We start from the raw sequence: 26,418 nt of genomic DNA on the forward strand, positions 1-26,418 counted from the left end.
CAATACACCTATATAACAAAAAGTGAATTTTAGGGTTTAATTGCATATAATGAAATAATATGAAATACAAGAGAGGATTTGGTGTAAAATATATTAGAATGAAGCTAATAAAAGCAGTGAGGTCATTAATGGGAGTAATATTGACCTACTCTAAAAGGAAGAAACAGAGAAACGAGAAAACGTCACCATTTGCAATAAGATACAGGGCATTTCGAAACCATGTTAATGAAATGAGAAGTAACGACATTAATTTTTCAGTATGGTTTTTAGAAAAATCTTCGATATTAATATGTGATGAAAACATAACCAAAGGAAAAGTATGCACAGTATCCTTTTCATTATTAAATAATTATAATAAAAAACTACCACCTTTGGAAGTTAGTATTAACTTATATACCATTGGTTCAATGAGGTTGAGGGTTAATGAAACGAATCAATTTGTGAAATTTGAAAGATACAAGTTACAATACAACGATGTGATAAAGGATAGAATTTTGGATAATCATTTTTTGATTAAAAACAAGAACTTATTAAATATATCAAAAAAAGATAATTCAACCTCAATATGTTTTTATATAAGTAATATTAACACATATAATAATGATTTATTTAACTCAACTGAAAGTAAATATATATTCAAATTAAAAATAATACACAACCCGTTTAAAATAGAAACATATATAAACGATAAAATAATTCATTCAGTAAATTATAATGGAAACTTTAATTTTGAAAGAGCAAGACCATTCGTTCCAACTTCACAAGGTTCAATTAAGAGAGAGGATTCAATGAAAATGAATAATGTTAGCAAAGCTATAAACTACAATTACAATGACACATTTGATTTAATGGAAAAAAAAATAGGCATAATTGATTATATTACTGAAATAAACAGTGTTTTAGAAGAAAGAAAATATCAAAAAAGGGGTTGGAAGATATTTGGTGAAAGAAACAAAAGAACAAATGAAAATGATAATAAAAGCATTAATATAAACAATTCTACGAATTCATCAAAGTATAAAACTATAGACGCTTATGACATTTACACAAAAAACAGTTGGTTTGATATATATGATAGATTTCCGGACTATAAAGTCTATGGTCCTACTTCAGTAGGAACTGATATAAGAATTCACAATTCAATTGGAATATATGGTGGATCAGAACACTGTTCAAAGATGGGTTTGCAGAGATACAAAAGTTCTTATAGATTTTATAATTTGGACGTTTTTGCGTATGACAATGATAAGCCAGATGCACTATATGGTTCAGTTCCATTTTTAGTAAACTTACACTCCAGAGAAAAATATGTTTCAGGAGTGCTATGGTTAAATCCATCAGACACATTTATGGATATAAAAAGAGAATTTGATAACAAGGAAAATAGTGGAATTGATGCATTTAGAAATAACAATATAGATGTATGGTGGGTATCGGAGACAGGAATAATTGATCTATTTTTATGTGTTTCTGACAATATAGAGAATTTGTATTATAACTACCACATAATTACAGGTTTTCCTTTGTTAACACCAAAATTTGGGTTAGGTAAACACCAATCACGTTGGAATTACTTTACACGTAGTCAGGTATTGGAAATATCTAAAAAGTACGAACAAAACAATATACCACTGGATTCAATATGGTTAGATATTGAGCATTTAGACAAAAGAAAATGTTTTACATGGAACGAGAATAAATTCAATAATGTTTCTGAAATGTTAAATGAATTAGATGCGAAAGGCCGTAATCTAGTGGTGATAGCAGACCCACATATACATGTAAATAACGAATATCATGTATATAAATTATTAAATAACGATGAATTAATTGGGAGTAATATTGATAAAAAGTCAAACTGGGTAAAAATAAGAAGTCAACATAAATGGGAACATTTTGTAGGAATATGTTGGCCAGGTAAAGTAAAGTATCCTGACTTTTTAAATTCAAAGGTAAGGGATATATATTCACTGCTTTATACAGAAAAATATTACCCAATAATGAATTATTCAAATATAGGATTTTGGATAGATATGAATGAACCTTCAGTTTTCTCGTCATCGGAATTGACGTTACCCAAGTATTCTTTTCATAATAATATTGAGCATAGACAAGTACACAACATATACAGTTATTATCACTTAAAATCAACATTTACTGGTTTATTAACATCAGCAACACAAAGAATAATAATGTTAAATGAAATATCAAATACTAACGAAATAGTTTCGTCTGTAAAAAGTAACAATAATACAAATAGTGATAACATAAAAATGAATTCAAATGATGAATTAAGTGAAAGAATTAAAACAGACAAGTTAATTCTAGATATGATATCTAAAGGAAATAGACTGGTATTTGAAGATGATATAATGTCACTTAATAATGTAATAAAAAATATACAAAGGCCATTTATACTTACAAGATCATTTTTTGTGGGTTCTCATTGTTACTGTTACACATGGACCGGAGACAATAAATCAGACTATGATTCGTTTACAAATGTAATACCTATGAACCTCACAAATTCTATTTGTGGTGTATCATATACAGGATCAGATGTGGGTGGTTTTTACGGACACCCATGTGTATGCTTATTATTGAATTGGCATAAATTATCAATATGGATGCCATTTTATAGAGTACACTGTCATATTGACTCGCCAAATAGAGAGCCTTGGGAATTTGAAGATGTAATAATGGATGTAATTAGAAAACAGGTGAACATTAGATACGAATTGCTATCATTTTGGTATACAATTTCATTAAATTATTCGCTATATGGAATACCAATACTAAAACCATTTAGTTGGTTGTTATTTGAATATATGTCAGTTGATAGCAACATACTGAAGAGTTCAATATTTGACATATGTGAGAATAATTCATTTTTAGTTGGAAATACGCTACTTATATATAATACTACACAAAATAAATGCATATGTAATAATAGAATTAACGCTGAAGTAAACAATAAAACATCAATAACTGTAATACTGCCAAATAACAACTTTAATGAAATTACTACATGGTATGACTATTATTCTTCTACATTTTATACATTAAATAGTTCCAATTATGTATTTGAGTGTATACTTGACGAAAAAGAACCACTTCCCTGTTATGTTAAAGAATCTAGTATAATACCATATCAAAAAGGAGGTGTATTGTCCTCAATACAACAATTACAACTACCATTAAGGTTAAAATTATACCTTAAATTACACAAAGTCGATTTAAGTGATACAAACAAAGTTTCTAAAGTGAGTTTAGCTAAAGGAACAGTATTCTTAGATGATGGAGTTTCTTATAACTATCTTTCTGGGGAATTTGTATATAACGAGTTTAATATAATAATTAAAGAGAATAAAAATAATAAATTAATATTACCGAAACCAGAATCTCTATCATCTTACGGTTCATTTTCTGCTTCATATTCAGGATTTCAATCTAAATCTTCTTCCTCTTTTGGATCAGACTCAATATCTGATTTAGATTCAGGTTCAGGTTCGTATCTATATTCTGGATCTGATTCAATATTAAAATCAGAAACATCTTCGTTGACTGATTTCAAACAAAAAAATGGGAGAATACTTAGTAAATCAAAATTATTATATTTGGAGCAAACTGATAATATAACACCTAATTTGTCAAATGGAAATTCAATGACAAATTTGTTGTTAAAGTCGCCTCAAGCAACTCCATCATCAATTTACTCATCAATATCATCTTCCTCCTTTTATTCAACGTCTTCGTCATCAAATTCATTAGTCACAAACAGTACTCCAACGGCGATTCAAAAGATATCAACAACAGTAGCTTGTAGCAAAATAGTTTACCAAATACTTTCAAAACACAAAACACTAAGAATATATGATAACAGAAGAAACAACTTCGTTGATGTGTCATCTAACATAGACGTTTTGAGAAACAAATGGGTATACAGAAACGACTTATATTTGGAGTATATATGTATATACGGATTGGCTCATAAACCATTAGCCGTATTGCTCAAGAATACGTACATAAACGACTATTACATCGTTAAAATATTGGATTTTTCTGTTAAAAAAATGACCCGTTATGGGAAAGAAGAGATAGATAACGAAGAAAACACATATGAAATTGAAATAAACACAAATAAAATGATTAACTTGTTATCTAATGACTGGAAAATACTAATATATGCATGAGGTAAGTAGGAGTTTAATTAAATCAAACCCATCTTGAAGTCGTATTCCAATTCTTTAATTAATGTATTGTCTTGAATAATAGAAGATAAATTATTTTTGTAGTCCTTTAATAATTCACCAATACATTTGTGTATATCTTTTATAAATGGCGAACACGATTGTTTCATTAGGTGTTTTAAAGACAACAGAGTTGGTATTATATCAATGGCTAGACTTGCTTGTATTAATTCTTTTAATAATATATTTGTGCAGCTTTTACCGTTTAAATCGCTAGACTCAATGACATTATTATTTTCTTGTATAATTGATTCGCTTTCTTCAGAATAAACATTGTTACTATCTATCTTTGTAGGTATTTTATTAAATGATCTTTTTGAATATTTATGGTAAATACATAATTCTGGAGAATATAACAGATAAAGAGCATCTCTGAGTGTTTTTCCCTCGTTTGTGTCATGCGACTCTGGCAATTTTAATACATTACTCTGATCAACAAATAAAGCCAGAAAATCATGAACTATTCTAGTTATTATTTCGTTTTTTTGTTTATCGCTTAAATGATTAAATATGAACCTAAATATATATATTTTTTCCTCCTCTTTAAATTCATTTATTATTGATTCTGAGTTCTTTTTAACTGACATCTTATCATTCATATTTAGTGCTTTTATACATGGGTGATCCAACCAATTGTTTAAGTAACACATTATTTCTACAAAATTTTGTACTAATATTGACATATTTGTCTTTAACAGTATTCTTTCAAATATTCCGTGTGCTATATTTCTTATATTACTATTTCTATCCACTAATGAGTTTAACAACTTTAAAAAATAAGACCCTCTCAATTTTATGTATCCCTGTCCAATTAAATCAGAAAGCAATATAATTGTTTGCTTTCTCAGTATTAAAGAGTTGTCTTGAGTATCATTTTCCATTCTGCCCTTTATTACCATGTTAAATAAACTTGACAAATGTGGATCAACTAGTGTTGTATGTAATATATACAAATCATGTAGTAGTATTATAATGTTATTTCTTATTGAAAGTGGCGTGTTGTTATCTAATACCTCTGGTATCAAGTAATGCTTTATTATATTGTTTGCAATATTGTTGCTTGAATAACAACCTTGTCCTAGTACCAATATTAATGCACTCATTATAGACTCTATATCTTTTATACCCATTTCATTGTTATAATCACTATTATTCTGGTAGTTTAAATAAATATTTCCGTAATACTTGTACAATTCTTCAATATAAGGTATTATCAACTCTACATTACTTGAATCTATTATTTCCATTATTTTTATTACCTCTTTCTTCTCCTTGTTCGGTGAATTTATATTCATGTTTGTCAATGTATAATTTAACAAAAACAACTCCCCAAGTATTCTTATGTTTAAAAAAACACTACTGGTTGTCTTATTTTGTCTTATTGCATTTATCTGATTTGATAGCTTGTATATGCAACCAATATATATGAGTTCTATATTTTTTGACCCGTCTGATATTTCCGGAAGAATACATTTGATCTCGGAACTTCCAACAAACCTGTTGCCGTTTAGCAACTGAGAATTAATGTTCCTTTTGTTATTCTTTTTTTCATTTATTTCGTCCCACAAATATATTAAGTACAATATTGTCGACAGTGATGAAGATGAAACCATTGTTTTCAAAAAAATATTTTCGTTTTTGTCAGATTCGTCATAATTTATCAATATTTTTGTTAACCTGGAATAGAAACTATCGTTATTGCATATTATTTTCCCATATAACAATAACAGCTTATTTTTATTATTATCCGTGTTTATATGAATATTGTAAAGTGATATTATTAATTTATATATTTCAAGTAACGAGTTTGTAATTAATAGTAGGTTATTTAGTGATATTGAACTGTTCATCAATTTCTTATCATCATATTCATTTACAATACACATTTCCAATATCTTATATATATTTTCCGTCAATATGTACATGTTGTCGTTTTGTATATCGATTTTATTGTTTTGGTTAATGTAAACGTACATTTCCTCCATAATTATAAACGGTAGATCTGGAAATTCAATTTTTTTTTCTGATAAACTGCTATCTGTGCTACAATTCAATAACTGGAAAAAAAAGTGAATAAATGTGTTTAAAAATTCAAGTAGTGGCTGTAATAATAATGGATATTTTTTAATTATATTTCTTATAGACATTCTATATAAACTTATTATCTGTATTTGGTTTTCCTTATTGCTCTTTAACGATGTCCAAGAAAACACATATTCACTTTTCATATTTATTATATATTGATGAATACTATCCTTATTGTCGTAATTTGTCATATACTCTGATAATTTTTTTATTTGCTCCAATAGCATGCTGTGACATATTTCTGTTGTTTTTTCAACTATGATATTCTCAGTATCTATTATTGTCGGCAAACCATAATTTATCCACATATTAGATATCCATTTATACTGTGGCGAATAATAATACAATGTATACAAACTTTGAAGTGAGTGCCTTCTCACTATTATAGACGAATCTGTTAATGTACTTTTAAATATCTGCAATATATGGTTTTTTTTGCTTAATATATTTGCATTTTTTAACTTTATATAATTAAAAAAGCTGTCCCACAACAATAATGATCCTTTTCTGCATATTGCTTTCTCATCAAATACAAACTCAATGATTATGTCCATAATTGGAACAATTGGTCTGTTACTTTGAACAAAATCATCAATCATTATGCCTAAACCATCAATAAATGATTTTTTACCCTCCGAACTCTCATTAAGTAATTCATATATTGCAGTTATCACTAAGGACAATATTGAAACTGACTTTATTCTTACATTTGGCGATATGTCTTTTGTTCTTTCTAATAAAAACAAAATTACATTATACAACTGCAGTACCATTTCACATTGTGCAAAATTAATATTACTGTCGTCTATTCTACTCTCCATTGTTATTCCGGACCATTCTATACTCTGTCTCGCACTGCTGGTTCTCGATGAATTAGCATTTTTGTTATTTCTAATATTAATATCATCTTTATTGTCCGTGTACTCAACACTATTTGTAATGCTATTGAACGTTTTTTCTATTAGTATAAACAATTTGTTAAATATTTTTTTCTCTCTTTCTATTATTGTATCATTTTTATTTATAACCAAATTAAAATTTAATTCATCTTTAATATTTTGCGTAAAATTAGACAACAATAATAACGATGAGTTTAGTTGTAATATATGTCCTGTAATGTCGATTGCAATTATTCTATAATTTGGTTTCGATGAGTGGAACATAAATGGCAATATAGACATTATTCTTCTATATATCAAATGTGGGTATTTAAATGGGAAGTAATTTACATTAATTGTATGCATGTTTTCGTCATCAAGTGTGTTTAATTTATAATCTATCATGTAACTTGATAAAAATGAAATAAATGAATTTATTTCTTTAATATTCTCTATTGAATTGTCATCTTCATCAAATAAAGATTGCTTTAATGTATCAAAAAGTAATATTTTCGCTGAATACTTGTCTTCTGATGATTCAATTATAGACGGAATTAATAAAGAGTGTATTTGATCAATTATACTTTGTCTTGCCTCTGATTTATCGCTCGCCAGCAAATACAATGAGAAAATAAAACCTATAAACGGATCATTCAAAAATATTTCATTCTTTGATATCACATTATTATCATAAAGTTTTGACGATAGTATATCGTCAATATAGTAATACTTGTTACTCCTTATACTATTTGCAAGCTCTTTTAAAACCTCTATTCCATATAATAATTTCTCTTGTTTCTTATTTTCATTTTCATAACTCTTCTCTGAATCGGATAATACAACTGAACCATCTTCTTTGTCACTTTCATGATAATTTTCCGACCCATTGACGCTATTCTCCAGCTCCAGAGAGTATTGTATTTCAGATATTCTCCCTATTATCAACAGTATATTTGGATATATTATCTCTGGAAATAACACGACTATATCTCTTATTAATTTAAAAATCAGCTGGTTTAAAGCATTTTGACTTTTATTCCCACTAACACTAGTATTTAATGAACCTGATGCATAAACCTCGTTTCCTATTATTGAAAGTGGAATCAATTTTTTAAATAATACTATTATTGAATACAAAACTATCTCAATATTCACCGATTCAAGTTTAATCACTCTAAATCTTTTACTTTTTACATCTTTATAATCGCTCGCATGTTTTATATACCTGTTCTCTCCAATATTGATAAATAATATTAGTATGCATATTGAAATCATTCTTGATATGCTAAAATTCTTGTTTTCGATAAAAGATGATATTAATTTCAAATTAAAATTCGAAGAATAATCTATCAACTTTGAGATTGTTATTCTAAAATTATCTATTTCCTTCGAACTTGTTAATTGATACTCGTTGTTATATATTAACAATTCAGTTAAACCTTCAATAAATTCATTAAAACCCTCTAAGCCAGCTTTTGAAGTGTTATTTGAAATATCTATGTTTCTACAGAACAATACCAAACAATTTATTAACTTTAACTGTAAATCAATAATGTTTTCACCCTGCTCTATTTTTTCAAATCCAGAAAATACGTTTTCTTTGTCACTTTGTTCTAAATCATTTGAATCAATGTCAGATTCAGAATCATTTTTTTTACTTTTTTTCTTGGGTTTCTTATTGTTTTTATTGATATTGTTATTATTTTTCATAACACTTTCGTTTATCATTCTCATTATTTTTCTTATAATGTATGGTCTTAACACCGTTGTAATTTGTGGTTTACATGGTAATGAAGATACTAACAAATAAATCATTGCGGAGTAATAACCCTTGACATCACCTAAACTTATATTTATAAAAAGTTTACCAAAAAACATTCTTAAAAGTATATCTAACTCGTTCTTACTATTCTCTGTACAATATCCACTGCTGGTTATAAAATTATTCCAAACTTGCGTTATATCATGTATATAATTCCCAGTTCCTAATAAAATACTTGAGTAAAATGAATTAAATAATTTTGTGTAACTTTCTAAATTTGAACTGTCTAATAATATTGATTCATCGATATTTGCCTCACCTTTTTCTATATTTTTATAGTGTTCCCAACAGTTAAATTCCTCATTTAAATCAAAATCCTTTAAGGAAACAGTTAATTTTGATATTGAAAACCTTCTTGCACTACCTATAAAACGTTTTGAAGAACCAGAAAAATTCAAATTTTTCCTCTTTGCTGATAATACATTGCTAGAGTCATTCATAATTCCATTTTTGTTGGATAATTCCAGTCCCTCAACTTTCTTTTTATGCCTTTTATTCATAATTTAGAGTTTTAAGTGATAAAAATTATCACCGCTTTATCTAATTACGCAAAGACCAAAAATAATACTATAACAGCAATATATTAATTTCTATCTTAATAATTTAACTGATGAAATTTTTTTACTTTTTTCTCGTTAATTTCGTTCCACCTCTTCCGTTTTTTTATACATGTATTTTGTGGGGTACTCGCCTTGCGCTTTTGTTTTCCCGGTAAAAGCATGTCAAAAATAACATGAAACATGTTAGCAAATATAGCGAAATAATTTTAATAGTAAAACTTGAATAATTACTTAGCCAGTTTGTTAATTATAAATTTAATAGCGGAGTTTTGTTTTTAAATCTTAGCATGGCTTAAACACAATTCCGGTAATTACTGATATTCAAATTGTTATTTAAATACAAAATATTTATATATATATATATATATATATAAATATTATACCGGTATCAAACGCATGTGGATGCCCGAAAAAATCATTGGAAAAAATGCAAATATTGTCGCAAATGCATGTAAACACGTGTTATATTATTTTGTTTCATAATAAAAGCAATTAATTTTAATCTAATTAATTTAAAGTATAAATTGTAATAGGTTTTTTTTCTTCAGGAATAAAACAATAAGTGAAATAATTAAAACAATTGTTGACAGCAATATTTATGAGTTTTTTTCATGAAATATCAACAACATACTAATTTTTAAAAAAAATATGTACGTATACGTGTATATAAATATACATATATATATATATATATATAAATGTATATAGTTTAATTTAATTTGTAACATCAGGTCAAGCATTTCGAGGTTTAAAACCAAATGATAATATGAGTTGCGACTACGGATTAAACAATAAATTATTATCTCCTTGTACAAGTGATGGAATAACAAATTATAATGTTCAAAGAAACAGCTATAGGAGTTCGTTATCAACAAACAATACAATTAGTTCCCCAAGAAGCAAGCAAATGATTGATGAGATATTGTTTGATAATACTAACAATCACACTCACATTTGCAACAATAGCCATAATATAATCGGCAACATAGAGAATCACTTCTCACTACTGGAGGAAAGAAAAAGTAATTACTTATTAATAAACCAGGACATAAATTTAATATCCCCAAAAAATATGAATTTATCAAACCAAAATATAGATGAAATAGTGATACAGAGGTTAAATAATAAAAAAAGAAAGCATAAAAGGATTACGAAATTGGACATTGATGTCAAAAACAATATTGGCACTTCAAATGGTTCTCAAATAGAACGAAATTATCAGAATATAATTAAGTACAGCTCATTAATTGACACAAATTCACAAGAGTTTAGTGAATTACCACAATCTATCCAGAAAAAAATAATGCAAATGATCAGGAACAGACAGTCTGCACAAAAACATAGAGACAAACAAAAAATAGAGAGGCAAAATTTGATTCAAGAGAATATCAGCCTACGAGCAAGAATAGTTGAATTGACTAATGAATTACAGGAATTGCATGTCAAATACTCAAAATTATATGAAAACATAGAATTAATTCCTCAAATAAAGAATGAATATAAATATCCGGAATATTATGCAGGTGGAAACATAAATGTAATTGAATCACAAAATGAATTTGTGAATATTAAGAATAATAATGATGATGATAATAATAGTAATAATAATAATAAAAACAACAATAACGGTAATAATAACAACAATAGTATCAATACTAATATCGACAATATTAATACCAAAGATAAGATAGAAGAATACTGCTCTAAGAATCAGGAAATTGACTGTGGTTTCAATTTCGTATCAATAGATGACTATTCTAACATAAATATTTGGAATACAATGTACAGTAATAAGAAGACTATCGATGAAAAAAATAAGAACAATAACGTTATTTTGAATAATGACCACATTAAGAATGATAACATTTGTAATCAAATAATAAATATTAATTCAAATATAGATTTAATTCCTTGGGTTGGGGCACAGTCATCTATTTCATGGAATAAGCAAAACAATGTTGGATACTAATTACAATGATTAAAAATATTGATTAATAAATTAAAAATACGCCAGAAAACTCACACTATTAATTAAAAATAAACATAAAAAATGTTATAATCCGAGTTTTATGTAATTAATGAATAAACACGCTTTGAATTTACATTGACAAATAACTTTTATTAACAAATGAACAAAAATGAGTAGATTATGAAAATGGAAAACGAAGTAATTTTATTATAATAATGGAAAACGAATCTATTATTTATTTTGTTACAAACAGCGCTAATTAAGTCGCAACTGATCAAGTATACAAAAGGAAACAACCTTTATTTTTTTTTCTATAATTATTGTTTTAATTCAATTTTTTTGTTGATATGTATAATTAATTAAATAATTTTAATAAATCAGAGAACAAAAAGAGATAATAAAATACTTTCGAATAATTAATCAAAATAAAGGAATAAATGAATGAAGATAAACATGTCTATGAGATAAAAAAGAACGACAATGTTATGGATAATAATACTAAAGATGAAAATAAAGAGGATAATAACGAAGAGGCAGTAACAAGCTTGAGAATAGGGATTGATTATCAAGTATCAGAAGATGACAAGGAGATAAATATACAATGTGAAAGAATAGCTAAAATAGAAAATTTATCAAAATGCAAGAAATTAACGTCACTGATGCTTATATCGAATCACATTAAAAAAATAGAAAATTTGGATGAGTTGCCGTTGCTGAGTACTCTTGAACTGTATCAGAATAGTATTCGAAAAATAGAGAATCTTGATAAGTCTTATAATTTGGAGGTATTGGACTTATCATTTAATCGTATAAGAAAAATAGAGAATTTGGATAACCTCAAAAAACTGAGAAAGCTTTTTTTGACAAATAACAAAATAAAAGTAATTAATGGATTGGAAAACAATACTGAGTTGGAGTTGCTTGAATTGGGAAGTAACGATATAAGGAAAATAGAGAATATAGATCATTTAAAAAAATTAAAAGAATTATGGCTTGGGAAGAACAAAATAGTAAAAATGGACGATATGCCAAAATATGATGATATAAGTATAATAAGTTTACAAAGCAACAGATTGACAGAGTGGTCGGAAAATTTTGTGCGTAACATTGAAAATGTGTCAGAACTATACTTAGGCAATAATCAGTTATGTGATCCACCCATCAATTACTTTAACAATTTGAATAACTTACAAATACTTGATTTGAGTGGCAATAAAATAAGCAAATTAGAGGAGATATCAAAAATAAGTAATATTGAAGAATTATGGTTAAACAACAACACTATTGAAGACATTAACGAAATAAAGCACCTGAAAAGGTTAACAAATCTTAAAACACTTTACTTGGAGCAAAATCCAATACAGTATCGACTTGGACCCTCATACAGGATGTCAATAATAAGCATATTGCCCTGGATTATTCAGCTAGATGCAATACCGTTGACTAGAAGTGGCGAGAATAAATTAAACCTAGAGTAATAAATAGTGAATCCGCTTAAAACATAGCTGAAAATGTTGGATTTAAATTTTAAAGTCGGCAACAACAAACCATTAATAAACTAATAAAAATGTTGATAATGGCAGTTACCTATAAGCATTTAACTATTTGTTTTTAAAATTGAATAATTCAATACTCATCAGATTCACTGTATTTCAAAACACAATAATTGAGCTTTGTTAAAATATAACAATTATTCGTTAACGACTAATAGGCTAAAATAAAAATTAGAAATCAAATCCAAAAATGCTTCTTTGAGGTTGAGCAGTCTCTCCTTTTTTTTCACACCATTCAATGAAACTGGGATTACTGCCACAAGTATAAACATCGTTGACGTAACAACATCCGCATTTGGTAGCACCATCTGAGAAAGAAATAACTCCAACGGGATTGGGCCAGTACAAAGGAGGATACAGACTGCCGAGCCATCCAACAATAAAGTAGATAATAAGGAGCAACGCTGAGAGTATTCTAAAAGTCCAAAGAAGTTTTTTCTCCTTGAAACTCTTGATTCTTTGCCCAAGCAATATTTTTAACTTGGTGACAATTTTAACTTTCTCTACAGGCACACGATCTATTAGTATCATTAAGTCTGTTCTTCTTTTTATTCCGTGATCATCAACAAAAAGTCCAATTCCGTCATTATTATAGTCGCAATCAGACTTTTCGATCTTCATTTCCTTAATTAAAGCATTTTTTTTAATTCTTTGGTTTTTTCTCCACTGTTGAGCTATTTTTGAGTTTCTTTTATCTATTTTTTTCCTCTTCTTCTCTTCCAATTGCCTCTTTATCCAATCATTATCTTGCTTCATAAACAATCTAAAAAGAGGGAGAGCAGCCATTCTGTTGTAGCGATCCAATCTGTCTTCAGGAGAGCACCCTTTACAGGCTTTCATGGTAGCAAATGTGTATAGAATCCCTACAATAAACCCACCAATGTGAGCCCATGGGTTTGTGACCCCTGTAAAAGACAATATCATGCCAATAACTAGCGAAATAAGACTGAAAATGAACATAAACATTGGTGTCGGTAAATTGTCCCAATTCTCAAACGTGTACGGAATTGAGGCAGCTGTGATTCCAAACAGACCACCTGAACTTCCAACAGTAAGGGAGCACGGCGATATTACGGCTACAGCTAAATTCCCACCCACTCCCGATAAAAAAAAGAGCAAAAAGAACCTCAGCATACCCCAGTCAGGCTCAATCATGTACCCTAGTTGAGCTTGTGATATCACGTTGAAGCCAATGTGAATAAATCCAGTATGCATCCACATAGCCCAAAACATACGAATTATTTCGCCTTTTCTAAGCTCATTTACAACTAGACCACCGAGAGCACTTAGAGTTTTGGAACAAGGACCAAGCATTGAGTTTATACTGAAGGACTCGACGTAAACACCTCCGCAATCTGACGAGGAGTTTCCACTAGTGCTTGTCCATTTATTAAGACGGTTGTATATCAAAGATTGAAAAAATATCCCAACAAGAGCAAAGGACGTTGTTAGCACAACAAATATTCTTCCGTGTATCGGATTTACCCACTTTCTTATTTTAGATGCAGTTTTAGACTGTGTAATTGGGTCCAATTCACTTACATGATATGATTTATCTGTTTTAACGGCATCTATCTCAATCCCTTTTGCGTGTGGGCCTATTGCCACATTAATATCCGTCTCCTCGCCGTAAAGCCATTTCAAATGTCCGTACAAGCCATATTCGTCTAGTTTGAATGTGTTCCCACCTTCGTACAGACCTTTTTCCGCTTTCTTCTGTGCATCACTTAGCTTTACCATCTGAACACTCGTCCTGCCAACACCCATGCTACCCTGGTTTATGACAACGCCACTGGCAGCAGGCTCATTCTCATCGTTACCCTCAAAGGCATTAACAACTTGTGATTCTGAGTATCTGTGATTGTTTACGTTTTGTGGTACCAAAAGAATGTTGTTATTGTCGCCTGCTTCAGGATCTATATTTACTATTGACTCGACTATTGTTCTTAACTTAACGATTTTCCCCTTAAAAGAGTCCCTTCTCTCCTGTACACCCAAGACTCCTGCTCCCAAAGTGCTGTCTGTCGCATGATCTTCTCTGTTATCTACACCGTTTACTCTGCTTTCTAACGATGACAGACTGTTGCTGCTCACTATTTGATTCTTTATTTTGGAAAACACATCCAATATTGAATTTCTAGGCCTCTCCTCGTCCGGACTTGTTAGATCTGCCACTATATTATCGCTTTTTCTGTGGTTATCCCCCATTTGTGCATGTTCATAACCCCCCCTAATACCAAAAGCATCTTCACTTTCCCCTTTTGGAACAATAACCTCCATACCATCTATAATGTTAACGCTGTTGCTTTGGCCGCTCGTGCTGGTTTTATACATTGCCGTTGATGTCCTTTTGTCTCCTGGCTTTGTTGAGTTAGGGAAGTCTCCTATGTTCACACTTCCAGTATTCCCACCCCTCGTCATTCCTGCATAATTGTAACTGCTCGCAACTGTGGCGGATGCTGGAATGGTCTTTGATACGACTGCTGCCGTGGTAGTGGTTGCAGCTAACCCAGCGACAGCGGCCGTTGTAGATGTAATATCACGGCCTCTAGATTGGAACTTTTTCGGAACCACCTTGTTTCTCTCAGCCGAAGTCACAGGCGGGATGCTGAACAACCTTAATTCATCATTTGTTGGAATTCTTTTATCGCCACTACCGGGGTCGTCCGGCTGTAGTCTGAGTGACTTCCTGGGAGATGGTTGTGCAGAGGTAACCTGATTATCCGTAGAAACCTTCCTAAAGTTTGAAAAGTCTTCATTCGATCCTCCAAACAGATATTCATTCTTTAAGACCAAACCCGTTGGTTTTGCCTTAACTATAGAATTATTGCCAGAGTATTTCGAATTAATCCTGTTGAAGCTCTTAGGTAGAACCTTAGCCATTCCACCGTTGTTGAATGTAAATGCACTGCTTCCATTTTTTTTAACTCCACCAAACATATGACCTGTATTCGCTACCGTCTGTCCCGGTAATCCTGAATTTCCGCCTCCTCCCATGCTAAATTTCGGAATCGGAGCTCTGGAAAACGTTGTAGGTCCCTGATTCCCACTCGCACCCAACCCAACGCTTCCTCTGCCACCGGATGGCAACGTCTTTACCATCGGCCTTTTTGTGCCATCTCTAAACGCAAACTCTGACTTGTCCATTGAAAGCTCAATTTTCTCGGATATAAATTCGATTCGCAGTTTTGAGCGTAACTTTCTCAAAAAATCCTGTTATCTGCCTAAACTTGAATCTCCTAATTTAAACAATAAGCAAATATTCCTTCGTCTAAACTCTTTGTACTTGTTTGGAAAACGGAAAAAAGATACGTACGTGGATATGTATGTATTTGCCGAAAATAAAAGCACACCTCCCTTTCCTTTCCTCGTTTAAATAATGTAGGAAAAAAGGGCCAATAATAAACTAACTTAGCGGTAATCTTTATATTGACGATTTTTGTTCACTATTCTGCTTAAATTCAAATCCTATATTGTTGTATTTGTCAAATGTCCCTAAAATGTTTGTCTTAATTTCAAACTACAATTTTCACCGGTTTATGCGTTCACTCTGACTTGAATGCACTTAACTGCATCATACATACATGTGCATACATAAATTCGCATGTACATGTATTTATTTACTTGCATATACACATGAAATGCGCTTGCAGAGCTTGACTGCCAAATTCAAGTTTAAGAGAATTTTTATAGTTAAATCAGTCCGACTCCAAGACGCTCTAATTATGTTTCAAATTTGTATTGTTTCTCTTTCTGATTATATACACATTCCAATACACACACGCAGCTTTACTGACATACTGCCTATTATTTACACACAAGTCTTTTAGGACACAAAAAAAAGGCGGGAAGCGCCAGAAGTATGAATTTGTGGGAAAAGGTTTGGGAGCAATAAATAAATAATTACTTGTGCAAAAAGGAGTATTTGTGTGAAAATTTTGCAAACATTCCCTGAAGTGACTAGGAAGTCGCTCGGTCAATGCCGTTGCTGCCCGCAGCGTTGTTTGCTTGTTGGGAAGCGGCTAGAACGGCGGAGCCATCCCCTTGCAAAGCCAGATTTAAGGGAACATTGTCCTCACCGTGAGTGTTGTTTAGGTTGTTAGCGACACTCTCGCCCACAAACTTGTCCAACGAGAGCGTGTTAGAGTTATTTATCGCGTCTACCTTTTCTTTATAGTACTTTGCCTTGTTTAATATCCTGTTTTTCAGGTCCTGTATATCCTGCACGTTTAGTTCTATCAAGCTTCCCGGACGGGTTAACATATTACGTTACAGAACTCGCTTTCTGACTCGTTTTTTTCCAAGTTGAATTTACTTTGTATTCCGGTCACTTCAACCTGCAAGCGTCGCAGTTTCGCTCTGCAAATTCAACTATTCGTGCGAAAGTAGCTATCTTTGAGAAAGTAGGAGACCACCAGGGCTGCTCAGACGTCGCTCTCACAGTTGGAACCTACTTATAGCATGCAAAGTACGGCTCAAGCCTAAAACTTATCTTTGTCCTCGCCTGGCAGATAAAGCAGTGCCTCAAACATATAGACAGGTCTTTCAGGCGTATTTGCGACTTTTGTCTGGATGTGCAAATACTTCAGTATGTGCGCTCCTTCCTATATCACGTCAGGTATCCTATATATAGATTCCCTTTAGTTTAACTCGGTTCTGTGAATTTACTGCCTTGGTTTATAATCAGTAATAATTATGTGAGCCAAATCAGCTTGGCGCCAAACTATCTTGGGAAAAATGAATCTGGTACACAATTTGTTGACTAACCGGAGTAAATGTTGTGTAAGAGCAATAAATCCAAAGAGCTCCCCCTTTGCCTTTTCTTCCCACTTGAGTGAACGCAGACATCTATTAGACGCGACAAAACACAGACATTGAATTGGAGAACAAAAAGAGAATGGTTTTTTTGTTTGTATCATAGTTTTTAATACAATAAATATTAAAGTGATTCATCGCTAATAGCTGATTTAAACTACTTCAGGGAGTTAAACTGGCGAAGCATGCTTCACGATGTTGAAATTGCGTTGTGTTGAGATCCCTCTATGTTTTCAGATTCCGCTTCATTTACTGAACAACACGCAATAACTCATCAAATATAAATCCCCATTCTAGTTTTGGCTTCTGTCAGTGAGTGCATTCCTGATCCTGGCTCTGCTGTCATCACTGCTTACATTAAAGTTGCCTCCTGAACTTGTTTTGCCGTTTGTATTAGTTGGGATGTTATTTACACCAAGAGTGACTACACCTCTAGAGTCTACTGAGATAGTCAGACTCTCCGGCGTTTGTCCGGTTAATGCAATATTAATCATGTCTGGATTGATTGTTTTGTAATTCAAATCGTGTTGATTGCCGTTGTGTGTCACAACATGAGCACCAGAAATTACATTTGGGGAGCATATTTCACTGTTGCTGTTTGCAGTGCCTCCAGAGACGGATGCATTATTTCCGGTTAAGCACTGATTCACCTCATTCACTTGTTTAATATTGCCACTATTGTCGTTAACAACAAAGCTTGCCCCATTTAAACCACTAGTGCCAAATGCTCCAAAATTTCCTGATCCCGATAGTGTGTTGTTGCTGCATATACAACAAGAATGTGCAAAACAGGCATTGTTACAAGTGTAGTTCATACCACTAACACAGCTGTTCGCCACTCCAAAGCCGCAGCAACAACAACAATATACGTTATTGCCCCTTATATTCTCAATCCTGTTGTTATTTGAACTTAAAGTTGGAATTCTCCTCGCCTCGAGACTGTAATTTTGCATTCTTTGGAAACACAAGCAACCCTGTTTACTGTTTTCCCTGCCGTTCAATGCATCATTCTGACTTTGAATGTGATTAATCAATAAATTCGCTCCGTTTGCACCTACAACATTATTACATTGTGGACATTGAGAATAACTACCTACTAAAGACGACACATTTATTATTTGTCCACCGTTCACTTGATTTTCTTTTCTATTCAATCCCTGATTAACGCAATTCTGGCAAGCCATCTCTTAAATATAACACCTCTTCTATTTCAAATTTACTTCCAAGTGTGGTTATATTCACTATTTTATATGCAGTATATGCATGTATTTCTGGTTTTATAATTATTTGTGCGATAATATCTTCTTTTAAAATCTAATTATTTCAAATCTAACGTACTTTCAGTAGTTTTTTAATTAAAAACAACTATATTACTAGTATACTGTACGCCTACTTGTATATTACTTCTTGTCTTTCCACTGAAATTTATCGCAAAAATATCAGGAAATAATGCTTTTTACCTATAGGAAGCATAAATAGTTATAATCCATTTGTTTATCCACACTTTTTCGAGCACGAGTCATGATAAGATATTATTTCCCTCAACTTGCTCCCGGTGCTCTTTTAAAAGAAAAATAGAAAATGTAAACACCCGTTTATATATTCCGAAAACTGCAGTCTTTTCTCATTCTTAACCCTTATTTTCTCACTCTCTTTCCCAGTCCCAAAGTTGGTAAATTTGCCCCTAGTTCTGTGCTTCAGACACTTCCCCACTCTGGGCTTATTGCATGTGCACAAATTGCGGGCAATTCCCCATGAGAAAAAGGTAGTATTTTAAAAGAAACAAAAATTTATGCAAAAAGTAGTACTAGCTCTACCGCATGTTTAATATACCCTTTTTGTTTCGCCTCAAAACATATGCCTTCGTTCAGCTAAGTATCTAATACACAACCTAATTATATCCATTTGCAGGTTAAAATTTACATGTAAACAAAAAAGTTTAGCGTTTTCTTGAGCTATTTTTAACCATCCAAGTGCGTTGGATTCACATTTGTCCAATTAAACTGTGTAACTCGTAGTTAAGATCTGTTCATTAGTAGAAATATAAGGAAGCAAACCAGGCCAATTCCAGCTGCAAGAGAATTTCCAACTATAATATTAAAGTTGTTATTGGAGTCAATTGTGCAGTTTCTGCCATAATAGCCCTCGGAGCACTTGCAATAATAGTCGCTAGAGCCAATACTAATGCACTCCCCTCCGTTTTGACAAATATCTTCTAGACTTGACTGGCACACACCATCACAAGTGTTTATGCATTCAGTTACTTGTTGAAGCTGGGAAGATAATGGGCATGGTGTACCCGAATTCTTTGCTTCTTGTATAATCACTCTGTATCTGTATTTTGTACCTTCACATAAATACTTCGAGCAGTCAGACCAAGGAGACCAATAAGACAATACACAATCAATAGGACAAGGTGAGTTATTGCACGTTGAGGTTTGCTTTAATAAATCCTGGCAACCAGGCGCCTCATGAGATAACTCTCTAGTCCTCGTTGTTATTCCCCCGTCACAAGTGGCGGAACATGCACTCCAGCTTCCCCATTCAGTGAAACTGCAAGGCAAACAGTCAACATCAGTGTTGCAAGCAGATGTTTGAGAAGTTATCGTGCACTCTAGTCCACCTGCCATAACTTCATTTAAAGGATACCTCCACCTATAAGTTGTCCCGCCTCTGCATGTGCTTGTACATGGAAGCCAAGAGGACCACTGAGAATATTCGCAGTCTATTGGGGAAACAGCAAATCTGGTAGTTGAAAATTGTCTAAAATCATCAGGGAATATTAACCTAACAGATTCTGGGACAAATTTAGCATGTCTTCCACAGTTTAATAATGTACCTAATGCCCACAAACTTTCCCTTATAAATATGTCTACGCCAAATGTTTTTTTTATTAAAATAGCCTAAGACAAAAATAAGAAGATCAATATATATTGTTAATAAAACCTCGTTTAACTGTAACTTACGCTATAGGGATTGGCAGGATCTGTGTAGTCAAAAGGGTAATCCCCGCCAACTAAATAAGTTGTTCCGCTTAAAAGCACATTTGAGCTTGTACAATAGCTATTCACAGACTCTGTTTCATAATACCCGTTTGTCCTATAATAATACTGACTTTGATCAGCGGCTAATGTAACTGCAACTGAACCACCCCACTTCTTAGCTGTTGATCCAGTCATCAAATTTCCAAGTGGATACATTCCCGTTGAAAAAACATAAACCTCCAAACCTTCCGGCCAACCTTCGTAGTAATTAGGCACCCTGTTATCATTTGGAATACCTGACGTATCGTCTATTCCAGTGCTATTAACATAATACAAGTTCTCATCTTTAAATCTATACACCTCATCAAAACCGTCTACCAAGTAAACCCTTCTATATGGTTCGGATAAAGGAATGTTTCTTTTAATTGAGTAGTTATTGAAATTGTCCCTACCATTACCAAACGTAAGCGAATCAACTTTTGAGTAAACCACACTTCTACACGGATAATACGGGCCATTTCCAGATAAGTAAAAGTAAAACCCACCCGGCCACCTTAGCTTTTCAACAACCAAATCTATATCTATATTGGCTGGTGAGTATTCAAACGGAAAATAAGCGTAATTCGTCGACCACTTTTCGCCTGTATCACTGTTTGTTGACTCAGCATAAATTGTTTGAGTCTCATAGTCTATTTTTAATATGCAATGATACGAATTCCCATTTTGAATAGTTACCAAGGTAGACTCCAAACTTGTTGCTGTAAATTTTCCAACTATTCTAAATGAAGTACCTGAATACCATGGTAAATTTGAATTCCCAAATTTATATGATAACCCTAACGAGGTCACATCCTTCCAGGCCTTTTTCCACTGAAAACTTGGTGGAATGCCGTTTACACCACTTGTACCAAACAAAAACGAAAACACAAACACTAAAATGCAATCGCGAAGAATTCCAAATTTAAACTCTGAGCTAAACCTGAGCGCACTTTCCAATCCAATAGCCATTTTAACCATCAAAACTCTCCTGTATAAATCCTCTAAATTGATAGTCCGTTACCTTGAAAACAAGAACCCCACACATAAATACGTTTGTTCTCTCGCGTAAGTAAACCCAAAAAATTAGCTTAAAACACGCGACTTAACTCCTTAAGATGTTGTTATCCTCAGATATTTAAACTTGAATAAGCCTCTCTCTATTCACTAATCTCATTATTATATCTTATTTTTCGCATGCTTTTATATCTTATTTCTATACACTAATTTAAAGGTATCGCATTGCCCGCCAAAACTAACACTATCTACCCCACTTGATCCAACAAATAACTAGATAAAAAAAAATTTCTATGTTAGGATTTCTTTGAATAATTAGTTTTTGATTAATATGTTTTAAGGTAGGTGAACGGGTTACCAATATTTATTTTTAAGCAACAGGAAGTCTATTTATGTTTCAAAAGACATACACAAAGCACTTTTCCATAGAGGCACACAAATAAGCATATTATGGATTCGCATTTATATTTGCGTCAGCTTTGAAACCTCCGGATATCCGCGTCTCCTTCGAGAGCAAAAGTCACAGTTGGATAAACTACTTACAGTCTGAGCGAACTTCGTAACAGGGGTTTCGATATACACTCAATGCTTGTTCAAATACTAAAACAAAGCAGATTTAATTACCTATATGTTCCCATTCTCGTTGTTTATATTTTCAAGTTACTCCCCGGATGCAATTCTCAAATAGCTGACTTTCCAACTTTCTCCTCTCAAATATGTTCAAACCCATATACGTAAGTTTTCTTCCACCACCTATAGACGTTAGCATAAAACTGAGGTTAACTACTTTCTTTATTAAATTTAATAAACCAGATTTGGTTATTCCATTGACACAGGCACTGACATTAACCTAATTGACGATGACATTTGGCCACTAAATCAAATTCTTTCTGCAGGTGGCTCTGCAAATAACGTAGTTAGAATACTATTCGCAACTGCCAAAAGGGACTCATACGAGTTAATATTCACTATTTATCCTATGCTAAACAAAATAGAAAGACAATGTACATATGAGGGTCAAGTTGTTAGGAAGCTCACCTCAGTCGCAAAAACTTCACCGAGATTTACCAACTGGCCGTTTCTTGGCAAATGGGTCGTTAACTTTCAGAGACAAGAATATGGCATATCCATATCTCTAAGTCAAGGTTATTCTGAATTTTTGTTCTGGAAAAGATGTCTAAACGAACCAATTGTTAGTGTTAAAGTCGAATCCGATGAAGGCTATCTTTCTGCAAACCAAGTTGATTGTATTGTCTCTGAGTGGAGCACTTGGTCCCAATGCAGCTCAACGTGCCAAATTGGAACAAGATCTAGAACGAGATTAATTTTAAGGCCTGCATCCTTTAAGGGGGTTACTTGCCCCAATCTTATTGAGAGTCAGGGATGCAATATAAGTATTTCCTGTGAAGACTGCGCTTATTCTTCCTGGTCTACCTGGGGTACCTGTAGCGTTTCTTGTCAAGGAGGCGTAAAAACGAGAACAAGAAAACTTATTTGGAAATCGGATATTAAGGGTGGTTGTCAAGATCCCGAAATTGACTTCGAAACCTGTAATGAGCAACGCTGTCCTGTTGACTGCAAACTTTCTGATTGGACCACGTGGAGCTCTTGCTCTTCGACTTGTGGTCCCGGGAACAAAATCAGATACAAAATCGTCTTCTCAGAGTCAGACCTTGGTGGCATTAAGTGCCCCTCCGAAGAAGAAAGAACCGAACGCGTTTCCTGTGGAAACCAGGACTGCGATAAATCATGTTCAAACAGCGGAATATGCCAAAATGGGGGTACCTGCATTGATATTCCAAATAGCAGTTTTATTTGCGAATGCGGTGAAGATTACTATGGAACATTTTGCGAGCACACGAAATACAAATGGTGGGTTTACTTTGTCATTTGCTTGCTTTCCCAGGTTTTCATTGCGGCAATAATTAAATTCACGTTCTTGTCAAGGCCGTCTGGTAACATGGAAACTCCGGTCACGTACATTCAAAACAATGCTGCTAATTTTGACTATACTCCCATTTTTGACAACAATACCGACATTTCTGGAATATATTAGTCTAAATCTCACAGTGAACGGCGCATCTACATTTCCAATCTGGAATCTTGCACTAAATTAATGCTTATAGGATTAGAGCCTATCTATATCTAATTTTTAGATTTTATGTTTACTGCACTAGGGTAATGTCCATTTGCATGTTTAATTTGTCATTATTATTTACCAAGGCGCCCAAACCTCCCGGTACATTATCTTGTGTTCTACCCACATTTAATTAAAGCATTGTTTGTTGGAAAGGTAAGGCAACTGTAGTAAACGCAAGGAAAAATGCACCTGTGGTGAGACACGAATAAACTGCGTAATAACGGGTCCACATCGTTCGCCTTAACACTATTTTTTTGACTATAGCGAATTCCGAACTAACACACGGCTTTACTTGTCTTTGAATAAGCGATATTGAGAAATAGAAAAGAACCGGCGGTGATAAACGTTACGCTACTTTTTGAGCATGCTTTTCATCAGGAGCTGCGAGACGGAACCTACCTCAATAGAGGGAACGGTTGGATGTTTGCTGGTTTTTGACGACACTGGGGATTCGGTGGTCGACTCTATTTCCCTGAATCCCGGAAAAAATTACATTTTCAACTCAATTCAATCAGTTTTTGAACCGGAAAACAATAATAAGAACATAATAAGCGTGAAAAAAAGGGGAAAAAACGATAACATATTTAATGTTGGGAGTGACAACAATTACCACGCCATTATACACTTTGAGGACGGTGAATTTTTTATTCAGGACAACAACAGCATTAAGGGAACATATAGAAAGACATTAAACTCAAAAATAAAGCCGGATTGCAAGTACGAGATCACATCTGGGGACCACATATACTTTGGCGATTTGAAGACAAAACTAATTAGTTATGATAACTATGACAAAACAGATACTCCAAAGTGGAGAAACAAGGTCAAAAATGACATAGAACCTGCGGTTGGAGGTGCCTCAACCTCTCTTAATGAGCATATAAATTCAAGGGAGGACTTGCGTGAATATGACATTTTCAAAGGCAATATACTGGAAAACGAGGAAAGTCAAATAGAGTCTAAGATAGCAGCAGCAGGTACAAAAAATGCTGAATACGAGAGTGGGAGTTTCGGCGATTTTCTAGATTTACTGGGAGAAGGGTTTGACAAGGAGAATGAGAATTCTAATATATGCAAGAAGAGGAGAAACTGTTATTCAATAACCGATTTGAACAGTATAATGCTGGAGTCGCTCGGATCTGAGAGTGACAGCAAAAAGGTAGTCTTGCTTTGGACAGGTTGCACTCCCTCGTCGAAGGAAACAGAACTGATTAAGAACTGCAATATTTCCATTCTTGATTCTGACGATTTTGACTTGATATCTGAGAGAGTAACTCACGTAATAGCATCATCTATAAAAAGAACCTTAAAGTTTCTATGGGCAGTTTCCAGAGGCTTGCCTATAATATCCCCGACTACACTAAGAAGCATACTGAGTTCAATCCCACTGAACAAAAGTAGTGGAGTTATGAGCTTTCACGAGTTTAACGCCAAGTGTATGGAAAATTTGCTCTTGGATTTGGATGGTGAAAAGAAGTTTGGCTTCTCGCTTAAGAAATCAATTAATAAGGTGCAAAGAAACGGGCCGGTTTTTTCAGGATATAAGTTTTTTATATTTAAGAGCGTTAAAATACCGTCAATTAACGAGATTAATTGGCTTCTTGAGTCCGGAAACTCGGCGCAGTTGATACCAGAATATGAATCGGTTTCAAAAGTCAAAGACGGCTCTAAAGTTATAATCATAGGCACGAACTCCGACTCAAAAATCGTAAAGTAAGTTTGTCTTCGTTTGTTCTCCCCCTTTCACAGCAGTAAACCAACTCAATTCACTATCATTTTAGAAAACCCCGAAAACTCCACACTGTTGACTTCATCTTCGACTCAATACTTAAACAGGAAGTGAACACCAGCTCCAATCTGCTTTCAAATTGAAAAGATATGCGATCTAGACGTAAATTTGAGGTTGCTCACAATTATAAAGTCGACTCCACCACTTGGTCGCACTTGCTCATAATAAAAAATACATGTCAGCGAACCCGAATGCAGAGTTGTTACTATTCATGCATGTTTTTGTTCAATTCAATTTTTATTACGCCGGTATAGCTTTTATAATTTATTTGTGTGGAGAATTTAATTCTCTGAATGTGTTTCCTTGTGCCAACGCATGTATGCATGCATGCATAATACAAGATTAAATGACGTGTATGAAAAGTGAATATAAGAGAATTAATAAACATTCGACGTAAAGCAGGAGAAATTATTTTTCCCACTAGCGTTTCAGTAAGAAAAGAGTAAAAGAGGTGGGTGGCATTTAGCAACAATTAGTTGAGTGGAGAAAGCGACAAATAGAGCACTGAACTGAACTGATA

At 32.8% G+C, this 26,418-nt stretch overlaps 9 protein-coding genes across 9 annotated transcripts; 5 read left to right on the top strand and 4 right to left on the bottom strand.

Moving 5' to 3' along the window:
- Positions 1-59: 59 nt before the first annotated feature.
- Positions 60-4,193, top strand: FG386_000655 (alpha glucosidase-like family 31 glycosyl hydrolase; the record flags this gene model as incomplete). The annotated part of the gene is made up of 1 exon (XM_067339999.1): positions 60-4,193. The coding sequence occupies one exon, from the start codon at positions 60-62 to the stop codon at positions 4,191-4,193; it is 4,134 nt and encodes a 1,377-aa protein (XP_067195678.1).
- A 17-nt stretch (positions 4,194-4,210) lies between these two features.
- Positions 4,211-9,535, bottom strand: FG386_000656 (uncharacterized protein; the record flags this gene model as incomplete). The annotated part of the gene is made up of 1 exon (XM_067340000.1): positions 4,211-9,535. One exon carries the CDS (start codon positions 9,533-9,535, stop codon positions 4,211-4,213), a length of 5,325 nt encoding a protein of 1,774 aa, XP_067195679.1.
- Positions 9,536-10,361: 826 nt separating this feature from the next.
- Positions 10,362-11,564, top strand: FG386_000657 (transcription factor with central bZIP transcription factor domain; the record flags this gene model as incomplete). Its single annotated transcript, XM_067340001.1, has 1 exon — positions 10,362-11,564. One exon carries the CDS (start codon positions 10,362-10,364, stop codon positions 11,562-11,564), a length of 1,203 nt encoding a protein of 400 aa, XP_067195680.1.
- Positions 11,565-12,001: 437 nt separating this feature from the next.
- FG386_000658 (protein phosphatase-1 regulatory subunit 7 alpha2) lies at positions 12,002-13,042 on the top strand (the record flags this gene model as incomplete). The annotated part of the gene is made up of 1 exon (XM_067340002.1): positions 12,002-13,042. The coding sequence occupies one exon, from the start codon at positions 12,002-12,004 to the stop codon at positions 13,040-13,042; it is 1,041 nt and encodes a 346-aa protein (XP_067195681.1).
- A 246-nt stretch (positions 13,043-13,288) lies between these two features.
- On the bottom strand, positions 13,289-16,264 carry FG386_000659 (uncharacterized protein; the record flags this gene model as incomplete). Its single annotated transcript, XM_067340003.1, has 1 exon — positions 13,289-16,264. One exon carries the CDS (start codon positions 16,262-16,264, stop codon positions 13,289-13,291), a length of 2,976 nt encoding a protein of 991 aa, XP_067195682.1.
- A 1,961-nt stretch (positions 16,265-18,225) lies between these two features.
- FG386_000660 (uncharacterized protein) lies at positions 18,226-19,116 on the bottom strand (the record flags this gene model as incomplete). Its single annotated transcript, XM_067340004.1, has 1 exon — positions 18,226-19,116. The coding sequence occupies one exon, from the start codon at positions 19,114-19,116 to the stop codon at positions 18,226-18,228; it is 891 nt and encodes a 296-aa protein (XP_067195683.1).
- An 834-nt stretch (positions 19,117-19,950) lies between these two features.
- On the bottom strand, positions 19,951-21,924 carry FG386_000661 (CpTSP8; the record flags this gene model as incomplete). The annotated part of the gene is made up of 2 exons (XM_067340005.1): positions 19,951-20,835; positions 20,899-21,924. 2 exons carry the CDS (start codon positions 21,922-21,924, stop codon positions 19,951-19,953), a joined length of 1,911 nt encoding a protein of 636 aa, XP_067195684.1.
- Positions 21,925-22,554: 630 nt separating this feature from the next.
- On the top strand, positions 22,555-24,025 carry FG386_000663 (CpTSP9; the record flags this gene model as incomplete). Its single annotated transcript, XM_067340007.1, has 2 exons — positions 22,555-22,703; positions 22,783-24,025. The coding sequence occupies 2 exons, from the start codon at positions 22,555-22,557 to the stop codon at positions 24,023-24,025; spliced, it is 1,392 nt and encodes a 463-aa protein (XP_067195686.1).
- A 448-nt stretch (positions 24,026-24,473) lies between these two features.
- On the top strand, positions 24,474-25,826 carry FG386_000664 (swift like BRCT domain; the record flags this gene model as incomplete). Its single annotated transcript, XM_067340008.1, has 1 exon — positions 24,474-25,826. The coding sequence occupies one exon, from the start codon at positions 24,474-24,476 to the stop codon at positions 25,824-25,826; it is 1,353 nt and encodes a 450-aa protein (XP_067195687.1).
- Positions 25,827-26,418: the final 592 nt, after the last annotated feature.

This window comes from Cryptosporidium ryanae (assembly GCF_009792415.1).
Source record: "Cryptosporidium ryanae isolate 45019 chromosome Unknown contig_15, whole genome shotgun sequence".
Lineage (NCBI taxonomy): Eukaryota > Apicomplexa > Conoidasida > Eucoccidiorida > Cryptosporidiidae > Cryptosporidium > Cryptosporidium ryanae.